At 40.9% G+C, this 25,686-nt stretch overlaps 1 protein-coding gene across 1 annotated transcript in view; it reads left to right on the top strand.

Annotated features, from left to right (window-relative positions):
• Nucleotides 1-7,154: 7,154 nt before the first annotated feature.
• Nucleotides 7,155-25,686, top strand: part of LOC145823865 (uncharacterized) — a 36,936-nt gene continuing 18,404 nt past the window's right edge. The window contains exons 1-2 of the mRNA XM_082923405.1: nucleotides 7,155-7,254; nucleotides 8,090-8,150. Coding sequence (XP_082779531.1) covers nucleotides 7,155-7,254; nucleotides 8,090-8,150 — 161 coding nt within the window. The remainder of the gene's footprint in view (nucleotides 7,255-8,089; nucleotides 8,151-25,686) is intronic.

The raw sequence follows: 25,686 nt of genomic DNA, 5'->3' as shown, positions 1-25,686 counted from the left end.
TGTGGAAATTAACATCAAGTCCTTGAGGGTGAAGTGCCAAGACCAATTAACTTCTGAACAGTACCATTAAAGCATGTTCTTGGAAGTAGAGAATATAGATGAAGCTAGAATATTGGTATTAAATAGCATTCTTTTTCAAAAGAAGAAGGCAACCAAGAGTTATAATAAGAAAGTTAAGCATATCAGCTTTGATGAAAATGACTTAGTATGGAAAACAGTACTTCTAATAGGCATTAAGAGCCATAAATTTGGCAAATGGTCACTTAATTGAGAAAGACCATATCAGGTTCATAGGGTCTTGCCTGGGGGAGCCTACCATCTAAGAAACTTAAATGGTTATGGGTATCCCAAGAGAATTAATGGCAGGTATTTGAAGCCTTATTATCCAACTGTGTGGGAAACACAAGGAGTGTAGAAAATGTTAAATAATAGAATGATAAAAGCATGATACACTCACATAGATAATAAAAGGTTTTCATTTCATGAAGAATTAAGTACACGTAGCCATAAATTGGCCCAGAAATTAGTATAGTGTTTCAATTGTTCCCTTACAATTGATTCTCTACTTCTAAGGGTTGGGAAGAACTGAATAGCTGTAGCCATGTCTTGCCTTCTGTCAGTCAACCCTTGGTTAGTAATTTGCAGCATTTTAGCTGTTCGATCCAAGGCTAAGTTGACTGCTGCTAGCTCCTCCTTCAGTCGAGCCTTCTTCTTCAAAAGTTGAGTTTGAAATTGAGAGGCATCGGAGTATTGTCCCTTGAGTTCAAATATCTCTGCATGTATGTGAGAGACAAACTCCTTGTCCTTCAATAGTCTCTCTTCTGCAGCCTTGGCCATATGGCAGATATTGATATAAAAATCTATGGTGGCTACTGCCTGGGTCAATTGGCTTGAGATGGCTACGTTGGAGTGCTCAAAAACTTTGCAGTATTGGAGGAAACCATTCTTAATGATGGATCTTTGTAAGGCTTCGAATGGGATCCTTGAGAATGATGTCAGCAATTCCAAACAAACGCCTAAGTCCACTAGAGGCAAAGAGACTTTGCTGACAGTAGAGGAACTCTCAAAGATTTCTAGGAGGGAGTCAGCAAGGACTAATGGTTCAGCCTCACTGCTGGTTGATTGAGCTAAGAAAGGCATGTCAAATAGGCTAGCCAGTCGGGCTTCAAAAATGTCCATCTCCTCCTCTGACATTGGAAGTGTAGAAGAATCACTAGTGAAAGGAAAAGATGGCTGCATGAGGATAGGAGAAGGAATAGAGGAATCCCTAGTAGTGTCTATTTCCTAGCCACCAGCAAGTCAAAAGAAAAAGGACTAAAGCTGGGTGGTGGGGAGGAAATTGGTGAGCCATCAGTGACTTCCTTGTGAGAACTAGTTATCATTAAAGATGAAGTGACTGCTGGTATTCTCTCAGGTGATAAAGGGGCAACCAGGACTATTGGAGGAGTAAAATGAGATGAGATGAAAGTTAGATGGGGCAGATATGGCATTAAGTCTGGGCATAAAGAAGGTGGGATGCTTTGCTTTAAAGAGGAAGGCATGGGGAATATAGAGCTGGGAATTGGAAGCATCATCTGAATGGGCTCTATATTCATTGGCACTTCAGTATGAGCCTTCCTTGTTCTTTTTGAGGCTAAAGAGGTCAATGTCAAAAGGGAAATGACTGCTGCTGCATAGTAGAAAATAGAAAGAAAATGTTAATTTTTTGTTAAGTCTTCGAGAGGAAATAAAAAAGGATCAAGGGAGAAATTACCAGCATCGGGGGTTGCAATGGTAATGATTGGAGAGCTGGGAAAGGCATAGAACTCATCAGTCTATTTCTTCCTTGCAACCTCCCTTTGTAATGCATCAGCAGCAGCAGCTTCATCTTGTAGTATTTGTTGTTACCTCCTCTTTTCAGATCTCTGAAATACAATAATTTCTTTGGAGTGTTCTTCTTCCACTGCCTTAGTAGCTGCCTCGTGAGTAGGATCACCAACAAGGTCAGAAAGAGAAACTGCCACTTTCATTCTTCTTTTTAATGGTATCACTTTTTCCTATTTTGCTTCCTTCTCTTCCAGGTGAGCTTCAGGTTCTTCAAAGTCAAGCAAAAGTTTTCTTTTCTTCTGTTGTTGTTGTTTGCCCTTAAGAATATTCAAAGCTTAAGCTCTCTAAGGAGAGTCTTCCTGTAAAGTTCCTGCACCAAGAAGATAAGTCATATGTAAATGCACAAGGCCTTATAAAAGGAAAGAGAAAAGGAAAGCAGGAATGAATACCCTTCTTCGAAATAGCCCTGGTAACCCTGGGAGGAGGGGCTGAGGCAGCAGGAGTAGGAGCTGAGATAGTAAGAGCAATGGAAGAAGTGATGGTGATTCCAATACCCTTGGGCTTGGTTTGAGAGGGTACATCCAACCTTACCAATAAATCTTGGGGAGAGATGGCCAGGAGTACTTCCATGTTGGTTGTTCACCAGTTCTAGTATCTCTTTAACGCAGTGCTATGTGGAATGAAGGGAGTGAATTGAAATTCGATCAGGTCTTGTATGAACCTAGAGGTTGCCTCCTCGAGCCTAGTTCTTGGAACTTTCAACTCTCTGCTTACAAGATTTGGGTTAGTTTGGCTGCAAAGGGGGATAGGAATCCCCTGAGTAAGCCTAAATTGCCTAGTAAATTGAGCAGGACAATAGGCTTTAGCTATGCACTTGTAAGCTCGAGGGTGCAAGGTGCCAACAAAGAGCTCCCTTGGAGTTAAGATAGAGGCCCACATATCCCTGTGTTGAGGTTGGGAGTAGTTTCTGTCAGCCAAAAAGGTCCTCAACCATGATGGTCCTATGTTGGTCGCAAACGCAAAAGGGCAGAAGAAAAAGGCAAGAGGAGAAACTGGGAGTTGGTGGAAAAAAGTGAAGTAATAAGAACAGCTGGAAGGGTAAAGTGAAACTCTAGCATATTTCACTCCATAAGTAGAAGGGTCTGGTACCAAAAATCTCAAACACCTAGAGTGTAAAGTAGTGAAGTAAGCAAAAAACCAAAGTTGCAATATCCATAATGGCCCTCCTTGGTTGGTGATGAGAATGCAAAATGTCATATTTTTCTCCCTTAATGTTTAGTCTTTTATACTTATTTGGTGCCTAAATGTACTCATTATTCTTATATTTTGATTTAGGATGCAAATGGAGGTGTAAAATGCAAAACAAAGCTAATTGGGCGATTTTGGACAGTTTCAACATCGCTTCGTAATCTGGGAATAACTCTCTCATCCGAGATCCAATTGAGATGATCCAAGATTCTCTGGAACACCAAGAAAAAGCTCTATAACTTTCATGTTTTGAGTTTTGAGAGACACTGGCTGCATCAAGGTCGAAATCAGGCTTGAAATTGCTGCACCTGCACTGTTAACGTTTTGGAACATTCCGTGGTTTATTTGTCGAAGTTTTTAGAGCTGGTGCACGAAAGTTCCAACTGTAAACACCACTTTCCTAGTTATATTAGGACTTTATTTTATTTTTAATATCTTATTTGATTAGCCAAACTTGGATATTGTTATTTTAGGATAATATTTAGAATATTTTTAGGAGATTTTGTAGGCTTCTAATACTGAGGGCATGAATGTGTATAAGAGGGAGAGGGAATCATCAGAGGGCCCTCTCTCCCCTCTTCTTGAACTTCTTTGAGTTTTCATTATGGTCTTGCATGGCTAGACTTTGGTAATCGGTCGAAGGAAATAGAAGCCTTGGAATCAATAAAACTGTGAGATCTAATTTGTTTTTTTATATTATTCAGTTTATGCTTTGACTATGGGGTGTTCTTCTGTGCATATTCTCGTGATTGTCTCATTTAATTACTAGGAGGCTTACTGGTTTATTATTTGTTGCAATCTATTGTTAGGTTAGATATCAAATCTGTAATTGTTTGATCCCTCTAATTTGTGAAGCAACTAAGCTTTAATGATTTGCTGTGTCAGAAATTATTATATCTTATGAAGAACGCTCAACGAAATTAAATGCAACCACTTGTGCTTGTGTTGTTTAGCTTCATCGATCTCTCTAATTCTTAAGGCTGTTACTAGATTAAATCTTTAGTGATTGTCTTGGGTTGTTTTGTAGTTAAGGTTAATTAAATCGCTTGTTTTCTAATTAACTCCAACTAAGGAGAGATAGGAAAATAGTTCTAACAGTGAATATTCAAAGTATGAATTGATATAATTTTGCATCAATGATCAGTCGTAAAATTCCGATGGTGAATGTTGACTTAGACCAAGTCTTGTTCTTTTGATTGATTTCAATACTTTAATTTGAATTGTTTCTTAGTTGTTCTTCTTAAAAATTGTTTTTGTTTTACTTAAACCCCCATCCTTATTCACGTAGCATAAAAACTAGGATAAACACTCTCCGTGAGAACGATCCTTACTTGCACAACTACATATATTTTGAGGAGTATAGCTTTTAAATTTGGTTACCTGTGACAGTACATCAGTTGGCATCCAAAGGTTTCTCACAGAACTGAGAACAGGCTTTATATACATGGCCCAAAACATATGGAGTTAAGGTTATCTTCTTTCCTGAAGCAAGAGCCTTCGCAAGAGGGGCAAACTCAGGCATAATCCTTTGACAAGAAGTGCAAAATAGAAATTTACAAAGCCAATATAGGAGAAAAGAAAAAAACTCTCGGTCTGTTACAAGGCCTTCTCTTTTGTTTTTAGAATTTGCAAAATCACTAAAGGAGGAGTTTAGAGGGGAAATAGAAAAAAGGCACAGTAATGTTAGGGTAATCAGGACCAAAAGGAGTGCCAATGGGTGATAGCCCTAGGAGATGGCATATATCAAGAACAGCAGGGGCCATCATGCCACATTAAAATTGGAAAAAATTAAAAGATGGATTCCAATAATAGAGTGCAGCAGGTATAGGAAAGGATCTTCAGAAATGGGAAACCTAGCTAGTCGAAGAGCGTTGAGCAGACAGAGTTCTTGAAGGTCCAGCATCTAGCAGGGACAACTCGATCATATCATTCCTTTCATTCTGGTCTCAATGTAGGCCAGCAGCGATGAAGACGGTTTATTCTCCAGTTTCCCCAATCAAGGCCACCCTCGTAATGGAGGCAGTGATTTTCTAGACGCGGGTATAAGGTAGGAAATTGAACAGGGGCTTCCTTGAAAATGGGTCCAAGCACAAACTTCCCTTAAGCATGGTGACATGGAATGAGAATGTGTCCGTCAACGGTGCTTCGTTCACCAGCTCTGTACTTCTCACGTTCTTCATTAATGATCCTCCTCAAAGCTACAGATGGGCTCACATGCTCAACAACTAGTACTTTTAGAGAGAAAGAAGCCATTGGTGAAAGAACGAAGGGGAAGCAAAGAGTTTGAGTATGGAAAGAGTAGAAAAATTGCAGTCAAGAGCAATAGGAGTGAAAGGGTTTGTTTTTGGACAAGTAAGTAGGTTAAAAAGTGAGAAGAAGGGGTTTTAAACCTTTCTGTCCAAAATACCCAATTAGCCTAACGGGTCAAGCAAACTCGAAATAAATGATTTGATGGATTTCGGACTCATGTGGAATTAAAACTTTAGCTTTAGAATACAAGGGGTCCCAAGTCACAGTCTCTTTCAAAGAGTAAGTTTGGGAGGGGAATTTATTTCAAAGACTCAACTCGGCTTCGAAAAACTGTAGTTGGCTTCGAAGCCATTTTATGCCTTAAACGAAATTATAGTTAAGGTTTGCTTTCTTCAAAGGCTTTATAAGCATACTCCTAGATTGTCTTTGCAAGGTAATGTCCTTCGAAAGAGTTTTTGGAATGCTTATCTTGTTTAGAGTTGTGAATTCTGAAATAAGTACTTCGAAGCAAGATTGGTCAATTTAAAGCTGTGATTTATACAGTTTAGGTTGACCAGATGATTGGAGCATGAAAACCTTAAGTCAAATATGGACACTCCTATGAGAAAATCCATGCTTCAAAGCACTTAAAGCCAAGCATCAATGTAAGTTGGTTGCTTCGAAGCTGTTATTCACAGATTACATAGATAGAATAAGACATAAAGTCATATTCGTCATGTAATCAATCATACAATTGGAATATAAAACCAGATCACGACAAATGATATTTGAAGAGCTCAGTTTTGTTGATATGCAATATTTACATTGGGAATACCTACTTGGTTACATTCTCAATTTCATAAAAGTAAAGAATGGACAAAGTTACAAGATCATGGAACTTTGTCCAGCAAAATTCAATAAATACATACTCTCTTCTTAACCTATCTTCTATCCTATCTAAATTTGGTTTGTCAAACTGATGAGCCCTTAGTTGGAAGAAGAGATGCTGGGCCTTCAATTCAAATTCTGTTTGTTTAAGAGCCTTGTCTGTTTTGTCAATTTCTCATTTTCCATGTGCTTCATCCATAGTGGCATCTTCTCCAAACTCTAAGTCTTGGTTCTTGAAGTTCTCATATTCTTCAAGAAGATTCTTTGCTTCATACTGAATTTGAATACGAGCAACAGAGGTTTCCTCTAGTAACCCACTGGTAATGGAAACATTTGTGTGCTAGTTGAGTAGAAGAGGAAGTTGATCCAACAAACTATAAAGCTCTACCTAGGCTGTAGGGTTAAGGATGTGGTTTCGAGAGATAATATCATAAGACCACAATACGTTCTTGTGAGGAATATCATCTCGAAGGACCTCAAAGGATAAATGGGAGAGAAAGCAGCAAGCAGAGTCTGGGCTCTATACTGTTGGTAAGAAGTAGGAAGAACTAGGGCTTGGTAGGGAGCAAAATGCTGGCTCTCAAAGAGGATGAGTTTCAATTCTTCAATCCAATTAGGATTGGAAAGCAAGGAATGAGCAGTTAGGTCCTCTCCAAATGAAGGTGGGAACTCAGGCTTGTTCACACATTCTAGCCAATTAGAGGAGCAAAGTTTTACTTTTTTGGCTAAGAATATGGGACTGATTCCCAAGGACTTAACAGGGTGTGGATCTGGACGGCAAGGTGGAAATATACCATGCCGAAAGCAAGTTGTCCTCAAAGCTGCAAAGACGGTCGAGGAGGACATATGGATATACCACGAAGCTGCGCATGGAAGGATGGATTGCAATAGGGTCATCGAATTCAGGGAATCGATGGTGGATTCCCTCCCTTGTTTGAGGTTGAGTGGGTGTATGCCAAGTTCCCCAGCCAATGCTGTTAGAAATGTTGCTTGAGGAAAAGAAGGTAGCTTTACCCCATGCAGAAAGTTTGGAGGCAGAGGAGGAGCTTCCAAGATCCATTTTTGCAAATTCTTGGTCCAAAGGTTTGTAGTTGGCAGATTCTTGGTCCAAAGGTTAATAGTTTACGAAAACATCCATAACTTAAATAAATTGAGGCGAATAAGCGTAGCCAATAAATGCATAAAGGTTTTTTCGAGGATGAACATCATTGTCTAATACCTCTTGGTATGTACGATCGATGAAAAAAAAGGTTTGTTTGGCCATGGGAACTGTATTAGCCCTTTCGAATACCCAGATAGTGGAAAATGTTCAAGCACAGGAAAGAATTTAATGCAGATCAAGTGCTTTATTTGTGGAAGATGGTTGCATTTCTAAGAAGATGTAAAGTCCATGCACGTCCTAGAACGTGGACAAAGTGCATTGAGTCCACTAATATCACCAAGTATTTGATGTATTAGTGCGGGGGGTAATGTTGGCCATATATTTTGTAAAAGCTAGCTTGACACGTGGTACATGAGGGGCAATTCGGGGAGTTAATACAAGTCTCCAATCAAAGACAGACATGTGGCAGGTCATATTGGTTATAATAGATCTACGCAACACTGGAATAGCTAGAAGGCGCAAGATGACATGGCACAACGGTTACTCACGAATTCAAATTCAAATCCAAGAGGGAAGCCTAACTGCAAGAATGGCATTGTGAGACTGACTGTGAGAGAGCATGATCAACAATCATGGGAGGACATTTTGACAGTTGGAAGCCCACTTTGATGGTTACCCTTGAAGAGTATAAATAGCATGGAAGGTCCCAAATTGAGGGACCCAGACTCAGATCTAGAAACCAATTTATTTACTTTATATTTCTTTCCAGTTTTACATTTCAGTATTTCAATTCCTGTACTGCACTTTATTTCTTAGGAGTAGTTTCAAGTAATCGTTGCTGTAAACCTCTGCGAGACTGGGTCATTGTAACTTCATTGTAAGTTCTTATTTGCTTAATGAAATTCAGTTTCTGAATTGTTTTGTACTTGTTATTTCTTATCAATTTCTCCTGAAACAAGCCACCAGTAAAAGTCCTCTTCATTAAGGCTAAAAGAACTTCAACACAATTGTCTGATAATTGGTTAGCAATTAAAATTCTGTAAGGACTGATTGATTCTTGCTGGCATGCTTAAATTTATATTATTAACCCTCGGAAGCCAAAAAAGTCAATAGAAGGGCAATTCCGACTATTATAAATTTAATGGGACTTGAAGGTCCAAAAAATCTTAATTAGAACTTGATGGAGTATAAGTTAATAATTAGGACTTTTGTGTAAATACCCCTAAAATTATTTTAATTAATAATTCAAACAATTTTATTATTGTATAGGAAAGCAATCATAAATTTTAATTTTTTTAATTAATTTTGTTAATTAAAAAAATTATGATAATAGAGTATTTGTAATTTTATAAATTATAAGAAATCATCTATACTTTAAGAAAGTTTTAAAGGTGTTTTTGTAATTTATTTTTATTTTTTTAATGGGGACAACGTTATTAGCTAATTTCAAAAGCTAACATTGAATTAAGAACAAGGCTAGAGGTATAAAAAAATCTTACCAAAAAAATTATCAATACTCACATGAATATTTTGGGTGTCTAACATCTTCTTTGAATTAATCATTGGGATTAGTTTTTTTTTTTTCCCAATCTAATTTCAACAATATTGTAGACACCCCATTTTTGACCATCCTCAAGGCTTGGACGTCACCGTTTGAACACTCGGTGATCATCCATGTTTGTGTTCGTCTTGAGTTCCCGGAAGTCTCGGCTTGCGCACCTTGCCTCAGAATCTCTCGACTCGACTGTTTAGTGTCTGGTTTTGCACCAAACACTTGTGTTTTGCCTTGGAGGGGCAGGGAATGCCTTGTGAGGCATCCCCACACATCACCGGCCATGGCCAGAGGCCACCGGCTGGTGTTTTGATGCCATCGGCAATGTATATTGCCGGTCGGCATTATTTGTTGCCGATCGGCACTCAATTTTGACAAAATGGCAATTTTGAGCAGCCGACTATTGTTCATCTACTTTTGGTAGATATTTTGTGCCAGCTGTGATAACTGGCACCCACTCTGTTCCCCTCCATACATGTGTATGGAGGGATTTCCCTCTAAGCAAGCTTGTTTGATAAGCTTTGCAAAGGGGACTTCCATAAGAGGAGGGCTCTTCTCCTTGCTCTAGGTTAGACATTTTAGAGACAAAAAACACAGAGGAGAGCTCTGGTTTTAGGGTTAGGGTTTGATACACATTCTATCTCTCTTTCTCTCTCTTGAGTGTTCTAGGTGCATTGTTCTTAGTATTGTACACAAACACACACTACTACACCTTTTCTTGGTTCCTTGAAGGACCAGAGGTTGTTCTTGGTGTTCTTGGGTGATTTTGAGCTTGAAGAACCAGCTGGTCCACCATTTTTGAAGAAAGTCTTCAAGGGTAAGAAACTAGCCCTTTTATTCCCCATTTTTGTATCTTATTTTTTCCTATCTTAGAACTGCTTTTGAGCTTAGTGTATAATACAAAAAATTTCTATTTTTAAGCCCTCTAAATAGTTTGTTTAGAGTGTTTTGTGGTTTGAGGTTGTTTGACCCCTCCTGAGCCTTGTAAGGCTCCATTTTGTGCTATTTTGTGTAAGCTCCGGGACCTTGGTGTTTGGGCCTCCTCACCACTGAAATCTTGAGGGATTTCAGAGGTGAGGATGGTGCCTTGAGGTCCTAGGGAGGAGAGGGTCACCCCCTCTCCTTGTTGTCCTTGAAAAGGACCATTTTTGGCCTCTTGAGGGAGCACCTAGCTAAGCTTCATGTTGACCATGCCTTGGCTGTTATTTGTGCTTATTATGTCATAATATGCCTTTGTTTTTAATTGGTTTCGGTACACCATGCATGCTTAGCATACCTACCTTGTAATGCCATGTTTAGGCCTTAACATGCCTTAGGTTGTGAGCCTTTGTTCTAGCATGTTTTAGGTCTAGCTTTGTGAAGCTTTTGTGCTTATTTTACCATGTATAAGGTCTGTCCATAGTTGTTTGGGTCAAATTTGGCATGCTTAGTATAGCCCCTTTGCATTTTTGGTTTGTCGGCCTTAAGTGTATGAATGTATAGCATACACCCTTGCCTTAATTTAGTGGTTTGGCACCATTTATAGCATAATTTCAGTCCCTTTGACATGCTTGTATGCTTGCCTTGGACACCTCTTTAATGCTTTGAAAGCTTGTGTAGCATGCTCCATGTTTTGGCATTTGTGCATGCCTTTGAATTTAGGTCATTTGGATGCCATCTAAGTGATCTTTAGGCCTTGTCTTAATGTGCTAAAATTCTGTTTTTAGTCATTTAATCCATGCCATGTGTGGTTGCACTAAGTGTGGTTCAATGCTTCTTTGGTGGGCCTTAAGAATTGTACCATATTTGCATGCATGTGTGCGTGTGTTTTGGGCCTCATTTCCTTGGCTTTGGCCACTGTTTTGGGCCTAATTGGAGCTGCCTAAATCATGCTTAAGTCCACCCTTTGCTTGTTTGCATGTTTGCCTCGTATATTTGCCTACATACTTGCATGAATGCATTGCTTTGCCATGTCGCATCCTTAGTTCACATGCTTAGGATTGCATTCTATTTGCATGCATGCTTGGCCTCCTGAAATGCTTGTGATGGAGGTTGAGTCCCATTGGTTTGTTTATGTGCATCGCATTCCACATCAAAATGCATACTTGATTCTTTGGGCCATCACGCATTGAAATGCGCGATTGGTGGTCCGGGAACCAAGAACCATGCCCCTTTGAGTCATACACATGATAAGGGGTAGGATTGGTGCATACATTGCTTGAATTGTATTGCCATGCTCTGCCTTGCCCTCTGTTGCTGTCAATTGCAGGTTCTGCAGGAACTCTCTGCCGACCGGCAGTGCTAAGTGCCGACCGGCAATCCTCCCTCTGCCGATAGCTTCACCAACGGCCGGTGACCACATACCACTGCCGGTGACAGTCCTATTCAGTCGGTGATATCTCCCAATGTCCAGGGAAGCAATCCTGAGACTTTGGAAGTCTCCAGAGGAGTATATCAAGGAAAACAGAGGCAGCCTAGGCATGGTAGTGCACTTCCGAGCAGGACCGAGCATACATTGCATCGAGCTCTCTTCCCGAGGCGGCTTACTGTTTTCCCTAGCTTAGTTAGTTTGTTAACTAATTAGGTAATTTGTAATAATTAATTGCCTCGCGAGTTAGCTAATTTGTAATATTTATTCGGTCCCTCCGAGCGAGGGCGAATCTGTAATAAGTGTAGGTGAGTGTGTGCATGTCTTCCAACCTCACGTCTTTCTTCCCTTTTATTTACCCGCTTATGATGGTAGACTAGGGCATATTTAAATTAGCATACCTTATGCTATGCATGCGTGCATCCATACATTTGTCTTGCATGCACCGGGCTCGGCGCATCATGCTAACTGCATTTGTACTTCAATTCCGAATTGAATACGTGATTAGCCGTAGCATTTCACATGTCATTATAGATTAGCCAAGCCTATCTTAATCACATTCTGTATGCGATGCATTAGCCATTTTAACATGAACTAGGATCACGCATGTTTGCTAACTAGTTTATTGTTTTGGCACGGAGTACGATGTAAGTATTTATGCTTTAGCATATCGCATGCGTGTGAATGTTAACATGACAGCATGCTTACCATGTGGCTAGATGCTTATGTGATAAACTGTTTGAATACCTGTGGGTGAAGGTCGGATTGTCTGAGTTGGAAAAACTCGTTGAAATCCGTGTTTTAGCCTACTTGCGAGTAGCAAATTCCAAAGTGTTTTCCAAAACAAACGGATATGCAATACTTATTTCCAAATTAGGCAATCTAGTCTATACTTGTTTGCTGTGCGCATAACATAGTAATTCTAGGCTAATAAATGGAATAAGAACACATAACGTCTTCAAAATCGGATATCACGGTTAGTAGAGGCCGGTCTTCGGACCGGGCGAGAGGGGGTGCTCATAGCTAACCTTCCCCAATCGTACCCAAGCTCCCGAGCCAAGGCAACTTTGGTGATGACGGACATGTGGCCTTTGGCACCGAGTCAGGGTTTCCTAAATTTTCCAAAATAAAATATTTAGGTGGCGACTCTGTATCTGGCAAAGCAGTCCATGTTTGGCACTTCTTTTCAAAAAATCTGTTTCTCAAAACGATTTGACGGATTTGGACTCTTTGGTTCAGACTTAGAACCGTGACACAAAATCGAGTCCGAACTGTAGCGAGGGCCCCCACGCGGGCGCGTCTACAAATATATTCTATTTATTTTTAGATTACCATGTATAAATTATTTATATAAAATATTAAATTAATTTGATAATTATATTTACATAATTATATTTTTAAAATTTTTAAAAATAAATAAATAGTTTATTTTTTAAATTATATTTGCCTTCAATTATTTTGAAGTAAAAAATAATAAATTTTTGTAGGTATGATTATCAAACTAATTTGATTTTTTACGTAGATAATCCATACATAGATTTTAAAAATGAACTGAATAAATCATTGAAGCGGGGTTTGTAATGGGCTCAATGGATGAACTAGACTATCAGAAATTAGTCACCGTGTTTGTTTGATGGATTAGAAATTGTGGAATTATAAGTATGATAGGATTGAGTGATGAGATTACTAATGTGATTGTATTAAACAAAAAATGTAAGATAAAGTGCGTTTATTTGTATACTAGTGGATTGTTATTAGTTAATTTTACAAAATTACTAAAAAACCTCTTATCACACACAGCATAAATTTGTTCATACTCCCATGGACATGTCATTGAGCTATTTTGGAAAGTAGGTTAAAAATTAACTTTTTGATTTTTTTTGAAGAAACATGAAAAAAAAAGAAGATAAATAATGTGATCTAAAAAAGTCAAAAAACAATAAATTGACTTTTAACCTAATTGTCAAAAGAGACCGTGCTATTCTAATCCCTTTTTCAAGCCCTCAATCAAACATGCCCTTAATCATAGACCTTGTTTGATAATGTTTTCTTTATTTCTTTCTTCTTTTTATTATTTGTTGTTAAAAACTGAAATTTAAAACTTATCTAATATATTATCTTTTAAGAAAAATAATAAAATTGATTCTATTTTTTTATTATTATTATAAGAAAACAAGTTGGAGAACTAGGTTGTTTGGAGTTACATAGAGAATTACTTATTGTTCTTCTCCTTAAAATTTTTGAAATGATAGAAAAAAACTATCCCAAAAATGTTACATATTAAAAAAAAATAATTAAAAATGCTACATAATTTTTTTATTATTGTATAAAATTTTTAATATTTTTTTTATGTTTTTTTATTTTTAAAGTAATAGCATTGCACAAACAACAACACTATAAATTCAAATTTATGAATTCAAAATTTATTCAAAAAATAGATTTTGATATCGATGGGCACTCAAGGAGGCCCAGCCCACGACTTATGGCCCAGCTCACGGCCCAGGCATTAAAAACTAGTCAGCCCCAGCCCAATAACTTTGAGAAGCCAATGTTGGCTCAGGACCAATGGCATTTAAACACTTGTCAGCTAGGAAATCAACCACGCAAGCAGACAAAGATTCTGCAAAGTTATTGCACCCACACATCAGCAATTTAATGAGGACACTATAGTATTAAATGCAGCAAGACCCCTCAAGTCGGAGTATACAAAATCACCATGAACGATGTTAACTAAGCCATAGACTTTCAGCCAATAAGACAGCTTAGAATGGACAAAGAAGTGATGAGCAAAGGATATAAGAAAGCTTTCGAGATACGTTAGAGGTCAAGTCTTCACCCCCTTGTTTCTCTCTCTCTCTCTCTCTAAAATCAATCTACCCTAACCTAACTTGATCGTCAGAGTGTCCGTCAGGGGCCTATCTCCCCCTTTGGACCTTTTTGCAGACGCGTTTTGAGGACACCAAGGTTGGTAGACCAGTTTGAAACGTGGATCAATTTGACCCATCCTCCATTGAAGTTATTGCATTATCAATTGGCGCCGTCTGTGGCAATTTTCTCTGGTCGACAGTTGTGTTCATTGTCGCCAGAGGGAACCCCGCTAACACCCATCTCCTACGTCAGGGTGGATGGTCACGACTAGGTCCATGGCTTCACAACACAATGATGGTAACTTGGAAGCCGAGTCCTCCAACCCAAATAACCCACCTCCATATTTTTGCAGAACTCATCAACAACATTAACTAGTTGACCGAGCAAAACCAAGCTCTGATCAACGCTTTACTCCAACGCGACTTACCTATCCCTCCTCCACCACTGCAAATAGTCCCCCTAAACCGGAACAAACCCATAATCATCACCAGTTCCCGTTACATGTGTCCCAAGGAATATTCCCTCCCTTTGTCCCACAGCCTCAACCGTCGAACCTCGACGATTTGCGAGCCCCTCCTCTAGGCTTGCAGCCCCATCAAGAGAGACCATTGCTTTTCCATAACCACCCGCCACTACACCACGCCACCATCTATGAAGGTGAGACTAGCAGTGTTCAACCCCCAGTTCGTACTTATGGAGATAATGCCCCCCTTTGGGATAAAGAATTACGGGCCATGAAGCTTCAGCTATAAAGGGTCATGCAGAATATGCAACATAAACCTTCTTTCACTGTCAACTCCCTTTTTATCGCTTCCATCAGAGATAAAGCTCTACCCTCTAAGTTCAAAATGCCATCGATTGACATCTTCAATAGTACCACCGATCCAGTTGACCACGTAGAACCATATTGGACACTTATGATCCTTTACGCCTGTCCAGACGAAATCATGTGTCGTACTTTCCTTGTCACGTTGAAGGGGTCGACGCGACTCTGGTTCAACTAACTTCCCCCAGACTCTGTCACTTCCTTTCACCAGCTCAGCGAGTCTTTCCTGAGCCATTTCATCAGTGTGCAGCGCCAACGACACTCGATGACTCAACTGTTAAACATCTGACAGACCGAGGAAGAATTGCTGTGCAGCTTTGTCACCCGCTTCAATACAGAGGCCTTACAAGTGAAGGAAAGCCATGACAAGGTCATTCTCAAAGCTTTCATGGTTGGCTTGCACCCGTCAAATTTTCTTATTTCCCTCTCCAAAAACCCCCCGACCACAATGGTCACCCTTCTCGCCAAAGCTCAGAAATATATGAATGCCGAAGACTCCCTGGCGGCTTGCCAAGACTCCACATACAAAGCTTTGTAGTCCAGGGAAAAGGGAAAAGAAGCAGAACCCAGGCACTCACAATACACTCACCGACCTTCGCAACATACAGACAAACCCCCATGCTCAGACCGACCAGCTCCTACTAGACCACCCAGTCAGTTCGAATGATACACACCTCTTAACTAGCCTATGGAGCAAGTCTTGCACCAAATCCAGCATGACTATAACCTCAAGTGGCCCCATCCATCGAAATCCTCCTTCACTAGGCGAGACCAGTCCAGGTACTATCGTTTTCATCATGACCACAGCCATACCACTGAAGAATGTGTCAACCTCAAGGACCATGTTTAAGGTTTGATCTGCTAAGGGCGCCTCAACTGGTTTACAACAGTCCGCCCCTACCAAAGATCTAGGGCAGACCCCCCAAGGCACAACAACTGACACACTACTCCTAGACAGCTTGAACCACCTAGGCGGCATGATGATCAGGCTCCATAACAACCCCACGCGCAAGGCGCTCCTGCCCCCCCAGTTGGCGAAATCAGGGTCATCGCCGAAGGGCTCACATGCAAAGGAGCATCTCAGTTGGCTCAGTGGGCTTAGCTTCGAAGAATCAGGCAAGGCTCTGATAAGGCTGTCACGACAGTGGACTGCCCCTACAAATAGCCCAAGCAATGGTCCGAATTGATCACCTTTATGGAGGCAGACTGCACAAGCGTTTGCTACCCCCATGACGACTCCCTGGTCATTTCTGCTCTCTTATCGAACTACAAAGTCAAACGAGTACTTGTCGACAATTGCAGCTCCTCAGACATCATCTTTCTCAATGCCTACTGATAACTCAAAGTCGGGAAAGAAAAGTTATCTCCTCTACAAACCCCTCTGGTCTGCTTCACTAGAGATTGGGTGACGTCCATAGGTTCTATTAACCTCCCAATCACCATCGGAGAATATCCACGATAGTCTACGAAACTACTCACTTTTCTTGTCGTCAATTGCCCTTCCGCCTACAATATCATACTTGGACGCATAGCTCTCAACGCCCTCTAAGTTGTAACTTGCACGTACCATTTGGCCATGAAATTTTCGACCGATTAGGGGGTCGGCATGGTGAGAGGCGAATAGACGGTGGCCAGAGAATGCTATGTCGCCTTCTTAAAGGAGGTTAGAATGAGGGAGACCATGATCATAGAAAGCCTCGATGTCAGAGATGGGGAGGAGTTAATCAAAGGAGAACTAGTGGAAGAACTAGTTGAAGTACCCATTGACCCCACTGACCAGATGAAAACGGCCAAAATTGGCAGCCAGCTACCCCTTAGCCAAAGCCGACCTTACAGCCCTCTTAGCCGAGCATAACGATGTCTTTGCTTGGACTCACTCTGACATGTCAGGTATTGACCCTTCTCTCATTACTCATTGCCTCAGCATTGAGCCCTAATTTTGGCCCTTCCACCAACAGCAGCGCATTTTTCATCCAGAGCGCAACAATCTCATCGCTGTTGAGGTAGACAATCTGCTGAAGGCCCAATTCATTAGAAATGTAGACTATCCCAAATGGCTATCCAACATGGTCTTGGTCGCAAAAATAATGGCAAGTGGAGACTTTGTGTTAACTATTCCGACCTCAACCAAGCCTGTTCTAAGGATAGCTATCCACTACCCAAGATCGATCTATTTGTTAACGCAACAGCGGGACACCAGATGCTCAGCTTCATGGATGCTTTCTTAGGCTATAATCAGATCTTAATGCATGCAGCTGATCAGGAGCACACCTTTTTCATTACTAACAAATGAACCTATTATTATCGTGTGATGCCATTCGGTTTGAAGAATGCGGGAGCCACTTGCCAACACCTGGTCAATGCCATTTTCAAAAACCAAATAGGTAGGAATATGGAAGTCTACGTCAATGACATGCTCGTCAAAAGTAAACTCTCCTCCGATCACCTAGCTAACCTGCGGGAGACCTTCCAGGCCCTGTGCATGTCATGACCCGAACCCACCCCCATGGATTAAGGTCATAACCGGCCAGTAATCAAGAGATTACCTACGGCCTCAAACCAGATTAGATATGTTTTAATAGAGTTAAGGGGCCAAAACGGAAGCAAACTTAAAACTTTTGTCCATAAAGCTGTGCGTACATGGCACATTATAACATTTCACATACATTCATTAATAACTCACATCAAAGGAAGTTAACATATAGCTTTATACAACAGGATCATTCAAGTCATAGTCAACCAACCCAAAAGTTTATATACAAAAGTGTTCTAAAGTATTCGCCAACATAGCAAAAATATAGCAAAAGAACAAAAGGGTGAAAACAAGTCTCGTGCGTGAGACGTATGGGCTGACTCTTCGAAACTTCGACTGTTTCACACATACATCACTGAGGCTGGGCTTGGATCTCTTGGCTCACCTACAGACACAAGAATGAGAGTAAGCAAAAACTCAGTGAATAATATCAAGTAAAGAAGGTACATGGATGAACTTTGAAACAGTTACATCAAACGACCTTGGGCCCAATCAATGTTCTATCTAGTGCATTAAACGGTCAACGACTATAGATTTAGACGTATCAAACAGCCTCGGGCCCAATTAATTCATGTTAAACTACCTTTGGCCCATTCATTCATATCAAGCGGCTTTTGGCCCAATTATTCATATCTGACGGCCTTTGGCCGAATCATTCATGTCAAACGGCCTTTGGCCCAATCATTCCATATCCAATGGCCTTTGGCCCAAGCATTCATATCCAACGGCCTTTGGCCCAATCATTTGGCATGACGAATATTTGTTCATCATTCAAATTAACAGACTTGTGAAGCTCAAATAGGAGTAAGCAATTGAACAAATAGCATACTTTAAAATATCTTTACTAAGATATTACTCACAGTGATCTGCCGGATAGTTTGCCCTTGTGGTTGACCCTACACATTTCACGAACATAATGGGTCACAAACGATTCAATTCGTTCTTAATTCATACATCTCTCGTAGGCTTCTTTCTTATTCTTTTAACTCATTTACAATGCTTAATATATGCCTAAGAGTACTCAGAAATGAAAGAGAACGGAAAATGAAACACAAAACATCTTTACAAAGTTTCTGAAACAGGGCTCCCCGCTCGAGCGTGGATTTCGCCGCTCGAGCGGACCCCATAGTCTACAAAGGTACTGGTTGCCTTACATTCATGCTCGAGCGTGACTTCGGACGCTCGAGCTGAATGTTAAACATGTGCCTTGGACTCTCGAGCATGATTCTCCGCGCTTGAGCGGACGACAATGTCTGCAAAACTGCTGGGAGCTAGCATTTCACACTCGAGCGGCCATTACCCCGCTCGAGCGGACATGCCGAATTCTGGGTTTTTCGGCAAGCTGTTTGAGCTTCAATCTTGACATTCAAAGGTGCAAGGCTCATGTTTTGGACACCAAAAACATGGAAACATATTACATAACATGAGGACAATAACAATATAAGGCCAATTGCTCAAATTCATGGTCCATTTTCCAAAAAATCATTTTGAATTCTTTACATAGTTCCAAAACATGTGCCTTCAACTTCACACCAATTCCATATCTTCATCAATCATGCATACATGTAGATTCTTGACCCCAATTCTATTCCAAATGGTACAAATGACACTTAATGTCATGAAGCTCATGAAAATCATGCATGCATGTGAGATTTTATGCTCAATTCTATTTGTTCTACATAGGTCATGCTCAAATATGCAAATTCATAGCAATTCTATGCATGCATGTACATATAAGCTTTCAATTCTTCAATTTCATCTCAAATTATGTTCTTGATGACCCAACTAGGTTGAATACACAAATTTACAAACTTATGCACATGAATTTATACTCAAATGCTTACCTAGGAGCTCTAATCACCCAAATTATGGTTAATTCTTAAGTTGATCTTCAAGATCTTCAAGCTTCTCGATTAATTCTTCAACTTGAGCTCCCTCTCTCTCTCTCTAACTGGCACACACTCTCTCTCTAGAGTGTAATCTCAGCAAAAATGAACTTAAAGGAGAGGAATTGAGTGTAAAGAGGCCTATTTATAGGCTCTCTTAATCAAATTGATTAAGACTAAGTAATTGTGCTTAATTAATCGTTCTAAATCTAATTATTCTGATCCGAATCAATTTCTAATTAAATTTTACCATAGGCTCTAAAAATTATGCCAATCACAATGGCGTAGTCAATTTCGGGTTCTATGGCCAGTAAGGCCTCCAATTTTTCATTCATAACAGTAACTTAGACAGATTTTCCTACAGTGAACAGATATAAAATCAAAATCACAAATAATCATATAAATGACACTCAAAACCATATTAAACACATAACCATAACCCTAATTAAAATTAATTAGCATAATACGGAGCAGGGTTATCACAGCGCAAGTATAAAATGAAGCTGAATCCAAAGAAGTACGCCTTCGCCGTTGGGTCTGGTAAGTTTTTAGGGTTCATGGTCAGCCACAGAGGTATTGAGGCCAATCCAGAGAAGATCAATGTGTAGACACCCTATTTTTGACCGACCTTAAGACTCAGACGTCATCGATTGAGCGCTCGGTGATTGCGCATGTTGTACTCGTTCTGAGGTTTCAGAGTTTCGGTTGAGAGCCTTACCCCCGGACCTCGGGACCTTTTTCTGCTTTGCTTCGGTTTGCGAACCAAGTCTTGTTTTCTCTTCCCAAAGGGAGGGAGAGGTCTTGTAGACCATCTCTCAGTGGCCGTAGGCTACTTTTCGTGGTCGTAGGTCACTTTTTCCGTTTGAAGACCAGTTTCCGATTTTCGTAGCCGTCGGCCGTGCGCCTCAGTTCGGGACCACTTAACTTTCTCCATTTGGCACGGTTTTTGGCACACACCTTGTTTCCTCTGTCTAGAGGGACACCGTGGCCCGGAAGACCACCTTTGTGGTCGCACGCCACTTTCGATGCTTAACAGCCAATTTTTGGGGCACCCGGCTGCGCGTTTTGACCCCCGAACCCTCGTTTTGCATCCGTCTTGGTTCATTTTTGGCATGGACCTTGTTTTCATTGTTTGGAAGGTGGTACAAGGGTGGGAGACCACTTGTTCTCCTTGGAGACCACTTTTCTACTACCGGCCAATTTTCTTGACAGGTAATTGGTCTCCCTCATTTTTGAGCCACAATTGCTGGTCTCCCACCACACCACTAGCTTGCATTCAATGTGGAGACCACTAAATGGGATGGCCAACCACTTTTTGCTGACTTGAACCTTTTGAATTGGTCGACCGACCAGGGGAAGTGATCGGTCGACCACTTGAACTAGTCGGCCTACCTCCCTCATCTTGTCTCTGTGAGTATGTGCCAGTTGTGCCAGCGGGAATGCACAGACTGCATCCTCCATACACATGTATGGAGGATCTTAAGCCTTGGTTTATGGGTTCTTTGAGAAGCTTTGGCCTTGTATCTCTATAAGAGAGGCCCTTCTCTTCCTTGGCTGAGGTTCAGATTTTGTTTGAAGGCATACCATACATCTCTCTCTATATCTCTACACTTTGGCTCAAAAGTTGCTTGGTTCTTGGCCTATTGCACACCACCTCCTAGCCTAACACCTCCACCATTGCTTTGAGGTCCTTGGAGGCCATTTTTAGAGGTTGAAGGTCTAAGTTTTTGGCGTCAAAGTTGCTGTCTTGCTGAGCTTTAAGGGTAACACATTTTCCCTTTTTTAAGCATTATTTTGCTCCATCTTTTAGCCATACTTGCAAGCATATTTGAGCTTTGGTGTAAACTGAAAAAAGTCTTTTTTTGAGGTCCTTTTGATGTTTGTTTAAGGTTATTTTGTTGTTGGGGGTCATCTACCCCCTTGCATGCTTCATTTTGCCTTATTTTGAGCCATGCCCTAAGGATTTTGTATTGAGCTTTGCTTGGCCCTTTAGCCACTGAAATCCAGTGGATTTTCAGTGGTTGGGATGTGGTTTTGAGGGCCAAAATTAGAGAGGGCTGACCCACTCTCTCCTTGTCTTGTTTTCTAGCATATTTGGCCTAACAAACGAGCCTATACTTTCATGCCTCCAAGCCTTGTTTCAGGCCTTTTTTGGTGGTTTTTAGGACCTTCATAAGCTCTTTCTAGAGCTGATTTTGTCATATTGGATGTCCACCTTGCATGTGTAGAACAATCCTCTTCATAGCTTATCAAAGGAGCATGTCATTCTTGAATGCATTGACCATGTTTCAGTGGGTTTTTGGGCTTTATTTGGCATGTCATACCTCTTTATTATTCTGGTTTAGTGGCCTCTTGATTGCCTCACATGCTTGTAGTGCAAATCCTCTTTACTAGCTTACATTGCATGCTATTTTGGTCTTTGATTCTAGCACTTTTTGGCCATGCCTTAAACTGATTTTGTGCATGTTTTGAACTTCCTTAGCTCTGTTTTTGGGCCTCATGGTCGAATGATGTTTGCTATGCATGGTTGTAGTTCAATACCCTTGCCTAGCTTTGAGTTCTGAAGCCTATTGCATGCGTATTTTGAGGTGTTTCCATGTTTTGGCATCATTGTGAGTCATATTTCAGAGCTTATATGTATGCCATATTCCTATGTTTTCCACTCTTTAAATGTGTTTGAGAGTTATGCATGAATACCTCATTTTTGGACCATTGCATGAGCTTCATTTCCATGCTTTGCGAGCCATCATTTTAGTCCATATTTGCTACTATTTTGGCCTGCATAGGGACTATTTGGGCTGGTTTAGCCATTTGAGTATTGCTTTGCATGCCTATAGTGTAATCCACTTCACTAGTTTCAGTATTTTGGCCTGCATAGGGACTATTTGGGCTGGTTTAGCCATTTGAGTATTGTTTTGCATGCCTATAGTGTAATCCACTTCACTAGTTTCAGTATTTGGGCCATCTAGCATGCATTGTGTGAGGTGTTTGCATGATTCAGGACCATCTTACATGTCATTTCAGAGCTGGAAAATATGTGATTGTATGCCATATTTCATGCTTACTATGCTTTGGTGGAGTTGCACGTTATGCCTTAGGTTTGGTCCCTTGCATTTGTGCATGTTTGCATGTGTGTTGTTGCTTCATTTTCATCATGTATGGCCAGTGATTTGAGTGTGGCTGAGGCCCATTCATTTTAGTTTAAGTCCATCTTGCATTATGTATGCCATCCATGTTGTCATATGCTTTATCGTCGCACTGTGTATGCCTTGTTCAGGTCTTCGTGCATGTCCATCTTCGTATGTGCATTGCGTATGCCATATAGTTCATGTGCATTGAGTATGCCATTCTTAGTTCATAGCATTGTGTATGCTAGTTGCATGTTTGCATATCATCCCTCGCATGCTAGCATGATTAGGTTACATTGCGTTTAGGATTGCATGCTAGTCGTATTGTGTATGCCATGTATATTGCATTGTGTTTGGAATAGGGTTTAGTCCAAACACAGGAAACGAGGGACATTTCGTACTCTAAGCGACAAAAAGTGCCTCGATTCTCGGTCGCCGACACTCTGGATTACCTATGATGGAGTTTAGGCCTTGTTGTGTTTATATGTGCATTCATTTTACATCGAGTCGTGCAATCTGACTCCTCGGCCATCATGCATCGAGATGCGTGATTGGTGGCACGAGGATCGAGGACTACACTCCCTAGAGCTTGTGCAATGATGGAGAGAGTGGTCATGCACACATATGTTGAAAATACTTTGCCATGCCCCTTTCTCGCTCTCTGTTGCAGCAAACCGAAAACCAGCAGCAAAAACGGATCAGCAGCCTTCTGGAGCTTTGTACAGTGTTCTGGGACCAGTTGCAAATAGAGGCAAATTGGGGCATTGCAATGGATTTCCCGGCAAGGCAACTTGAGCATGCATGCATCCCTATCATTCGGAACAGAGCTGAGGCAGTCCATTTTGTTTAATTTGCATGCTAGTTTCCTTACTTACTTAGTTAATTCGTTAATTAATTAATGTTGTGTAATAATTAGTTTAATTAGCTTAGATTAGCTAGTTTATTCTGTGCTATTCATTCGAACCCTCCGAGAAGGGCAATGTTGTAATAAGTATGCGTGTGTGCGTGATGCATGTCTTCCAACCCCACGTCTTTCTCCCTTTTATTTACCAACTTATGATGGTTAGTTTAGGGCACATTTCAATTAGCATGCTTATGCTCACATGTTTGCATCTATTTATTTGTCTTGCATGCACCGGGCTTGGCATATCATACTAACTGCATTGTATTTTAATTCCGAGTTGAATACGTGTATCAGTTGTTACATTTCATATGTCATTTTAGAATAACCGAGCCTATCTTAGTTGCATTTTTGCATGTGTTGCATTAGGCATTTCAGCATAGTTAGGATTCATGCATGTTTTCTAATTAGCTTCTTTCTTTGGCTCGGAGTACTCGGTAAGTGTTTATGCTTTAGCATCCTTGCATGTGTGTGAGTGACTGCCATGATAGCATGCTTAACATGAGGCTATGTACTTATGTGATATAACTGCCTGAATGCCTATGGGTGAAGGTTGGGTTGCTTGAATTGGAACAATTCACCAATCGAGACTTTTAAGCCCACTTGAGAGTGGCAAAATCATGTTTTCTTAAGCCCACTTGAGGGTGGCAAATCCACATCTTAGCCTACTTGCGAGTAGCACCATCAAACCATCTTTCAAATAAACAAACATGAAATGTTTTGTTCCAACTCAAACGATCGAGTCTATGCTTGTATGTTGTGTGCATCACATAATAATTCTAGGCTAAATAAGAGCACATAATGTTTTCAAAACTCGATATCATGGTTAGTAGAGGCCGATCTTTGATCGGGCGAGCGGGGGTGCTCATGAAGTGACCTTCCCCAATCGTACCCAAGTTCCCGAGCCGAGGCAACTTTGGTGATGACGGACACGTGACCTTAGGCACGAGTCAGGGTTTCCTAAATTCCCCCAAAACAAAATATTTAGGTGGCGACTCTGTATCTAGCAAAGCAGTCCATGTTTGGCACTTCTTTCTAAAAATTTATTTTTCAAAACGATTTGCCGGATTTGGACTCTTTGGTGATTTATCAGTCTCGCATTGCACTTTGCGGGGTCAGATTCAGAACCGTGACATTTGAGTTCGAACTGTAGTGAGCCCAATGAACAAAATGGGATTTCTCCCGGGACGTTCGAGGACGTCTACAGTTTCTGGTGACTCTGCTGAGGATTTAGAGAACTTGACTCGAACTCGTGATATCTTATTTTGATTACACTTATGTGTTTCTTTGCATTGCATTTGCATTGGTGCGCCTAGGACACCGTGTTTGCCATCTGCTATTTCTGAACGGTTTGCTGGAGGCTCGCTTTGAGAAGCGTGCCATAAGGCTGACCGGTTACGGGCTCTGCCACGATGGAAACACAAACCCCGATTTTTACCGAGGCACCTTTTGACCATTCGACCTAGTGCATATTCGGAATCCATAGTGACCATTCCAAACTAGGACAGGTTGCTCACCCGATTATAGGTTGTTTGAAACCGCTGTGTGCGTAGTGAAACCCTAGCTCATGACAAAATAGGACAGGGAAATCCTACCCCACCATAAGGGTGTTTTGGCTCTCATTTGCTTGTTATGTGCTTTTAGAGTATGCCTCTACAAGGAATGCATGTATCAGTTTGCAAGTCTAGGTATTAGGCCTGAGGGCATCAGTATTTTGGGGAAATCAGTTTTACCTGAGGGTATCAGTTTACAGGTAGAATTTTGGGCAGAATTCAGTAGAGAGTGTAGTCATTCAGTTATACTCACATCTATTCCAGTGAAATTGGGCTGAGATGCTGCCTGTTTTCTCTTTTGCAAGGTAGTCTTGGAACCGTAGCTTCAGAAGGCTCCAATATCCCCCGAGGTTCATCGTACTTGTGCTGATAGACTTTGTCAGGTCAGAGATTCAGTTCAAGGGCAGTTAGTGTTCCTTCGCCAGAGGCAGGGAAAAAAGGCTAGTCAGGCACAGATTACCAGTTCAACAGCCTCCAATTCAGCGGTCATTATCCACCTCATCTGTGCGCGGTTGGGCTGAAATATCTGCTTCCACCTCAGAAAGGGGATACACATTTGTTCAGTCAAATCCACACTTTACAATCGGAATGGAAGAGATGATGCGTCAGCTCCAGGAAAGTATGAGAACCATGCAGCAGGACGCTGCTCATCAAGCAGAATTTGCCAAACAACAGGCCGAGGTCATGGCTCAATAGGCAGAGTTAATTACCAGGCTACAATAGCAAACTGGAGCATCCGCTTCACACCAAGCTCCTCCCCCACCAAGAGTCCCAATACTCGAGGGACAGCAAATGTCCAGAAGATACGGACATCCCAAC

The sequence above is a fragment of the Camellia sinensis genome, chromosome 4 (genome assembly GCF_055761805.1).
Source record: "Camellia sinensis isolate YWXY chromosome 4, ASM5576180v1, whole genome shotgun sequence".
Classification (NCBI taxonomy): Eukaryota; Viridiplantae; Streptophyta; class Magnoliopsida; order Ericales; family Theaceae; genus Camellia; species Camellia sinensis.
This window is presented reverse-complemented; position numbering and strand designations above follow the sequence as displayed.